The sequence below is a fragment of the Alligator sinensis genome, unplaced genomic scaffold (genome assembly GCF_000455745.1).
Source record: "Alligator sinensis unplaced genomic scaffold, ASM45574v1 scaffold601_1, whole genome shotgun sequence".
In the NCBI taxonomy this organism is placed as follows: domain Eukaryota; kingdom Metazoa; phylum Chordata; order Crocodylia; family Alligatoridae; genus Alligator; species Alligator sinensis.
In genome coordinates, this window is record NW_005841905.1 from 1,114,428 (window position 1) to 1,116,807 (window position 2,380).

The following is a 2,380-nucleotide window of genomic DNA, read 5'->3' on the forward strand; positions in this document are numbered from 1 at the left end:
TGCCTCCTGCCCACGCGCGAGCAGAGCGGCCCGGGGCCCAGCCGCCTGCCTGCCTCTCACGTCTCTCTTTGTGCTGTTGTTTGTCGCCCCGCCCGGCCGCCCCCGCACCCCAGGGCCCAGGTCGCGCAAACCAAAGAAGAAGAACCCCAACAAAGAGGACAAGCGGCCCCGCACCGCCTTCACGGCCGAGCAGCTGCAGAGACTCAAAGCCGAGTTCCAGACCAACAGATACTTGACGGAGCAGCGGCGGCAGAGCCTGGCCCAGGAACTCAGCCTCAACGAGTCCCAGATCAAGATCTGGTTTCAGAACAAGCGGGCCAAGATCAAGAAGGCCACGGGCAGCAAGAACACGCTGGCGGTGCACCTGATGGCGCAGGGACTCTACAACCACTCCACCACGGCGAAAGACGGCAAGTCCGACAGCGAGTAGGGCCGGGCGGGGCGGGCGCTGGGCGGCCGAGCTCATCCCATGCAATAATTTAAAGAGAGAATAAAGCAGGACAAACAACCCGTGTGTACAGACGAGACCAGCATCCGTAGCGGAGGGGCGCGGGGCTCTCAGAGCCCTGCGGTAGCCTGTGTAGAGGAGTCACAGGTAAGGGGCTGCTCCAAATCCCACAGATCTGACTACAACGTTATTATTATTTTGCGGGATTTCCTCCCCCCCTCCCCCCGGTGGGTTTCGGGTGGCTGCAGCTGGAGACGCTGTCTCGATGGGGGGGTTTTTTGGTTGTTTTTTTTTTTTTAAACTGCTTAAGTGACATTTTTTTTATAGACTTAAGCGCTGTTTTCATGGACCTTGGACGCTGTTTTTTGGAAATTAAAAAAAAAAAAGAAAAAAGAAAAAAAAAACAACTTTTGCTGAAGTCCAAAGATTTTTATTGCTGCATTTCACACGACTGTGAACCGAATAAATAGTTCTCCTATTTGTTCTCTCTCTATTTTTTTTAATTATTATTATTCTAATTATTTTATGTTGTGAGTGCGTGCGTGTGTGGGCGCGGGTGGTCGGCGTTGGGGGGGAGGCATTAATTTAATATTATTAATTATTATTATTATTATTATTATTATTTTAAAACAAAGCAGTACCGACAGGGAAAGCAACCCCAGGGCGCCCGCTGGACAGAAGGGGCCGGGCTCCCCGCTCTGTGCGGAGCTGGGCTGCGGGGTGGCAGGCAGGGCAGCCAGGGCTCGGGAGATGGAGGACAGGAGCTGGCCCTCCGGTATTTTCCCCCCTTCCCGGAGCTTGTTTGGCAAACTTTGGAGGTAAACAGCACAACTTCCGGGACCGCGTCCTAGGAAGTGAAAAAACCAGGAGCCCCTTTGCAGCCCGAAGGAGGCTCTTCTTTGTGAGGCCGGGCTGTGCCCGCAGCCCCTCTCCTGCCAGCCCGGCGGCTCCTGTGCGCTCCCCCCCGGACCTGGTTGTCTGTAGCTGGAGCCTGGGGTGATTTGTGCCTCGGACACAAGCACCAGGCAGGCCGCTGTGCAACGCTGCTGGCAGCTGGAGCGGGGCCGCTTTGGGGACAGGGCTGAGCTGCAGCGCGTCCGGGGAAGAAGACGCCTCGCAGGCATAGCTAGAGCCCCTGCTGCCCGGCTGCGTGGGGATTAGGGCTGCGGGGAAAGCCAAGCGGGCAGCACGACCAGCTTCTGTTATGCAGGGAGGGGAGCTCTCTCATGTCCACTTCGGGTTAGAAAAACAGAGGAGCCCACCAAAAGCAGGGAGGGATTTTATTTTTGGGGTTGGGGGGGGAGGGGGAGGAGGATCAGTAGGCTAATTATTATCCAACGACAAAAATAAATCCATCAGTTCAGAATAGGGAGCAGGTTTCAAATCAGTGGTATCTATCTATAACACCGAACAGCAACTATGAAGGGACAGTCAGTGTAAATAAAACATTTCTTGGCATTTTTGTTCGCTTGTTTTCCCTTCAGTTGTAGCTTTCTGATTTGAAATCGTGATACCATGTAAATGAAAGATTTTCGAGATTTATAATTTTTTATTATTTTTTTTTACAAAAAGAAAAAATAGTTTCTCCCAGTTTCAGACTTTTTTTTCCCCCCGGGTTTGGAATAAAGTGTCCAAAATGTTGGCCAGGGGCACAAGCGCACTCCGGAGTGGCTGTGTGTTGTATAATAATTCAGGACTGTAGTCTCCTTGATGATTGAGGGTGAACTTCTCGCTTTGCCTTAAACCTCTTTATTTCACAGCTATAATAGATACACATTGTACATATTAGTATAAACTTAAAAAAGAAGCAAAATTATAAAATAAAAGCTGTAATTTTAAATTCTGTGAATAATCATCAGCTGCTTAGGAGACAGGATCAAATGACATTGCCTTTTAGCAAGAGAGCAAAGATTTTTTTTTTTCAGTTTATAA

General features: G+C 50.5%; 1 protein-coding gene across 1 annotated transcript; it reads left to right on the forward strand.

The window, feature by feature from the left end:
- Positions 1-4: 4 nt before the first annotated feature.
- On the forward strand, positions 5-928 carry EN2 (engrailed homeobox 2; the record flags this gene model as incomplete). The annotated part of the gene is made up of 1 exon (XM_025197779.1): positions 5-928. A coding segment is annotated over one exon (426 nt), but the record flags the coding sequence as incomplete, so codon positions are not given.
- Positions 929-2,380: the final 1,452 nt, after the last annotated feature.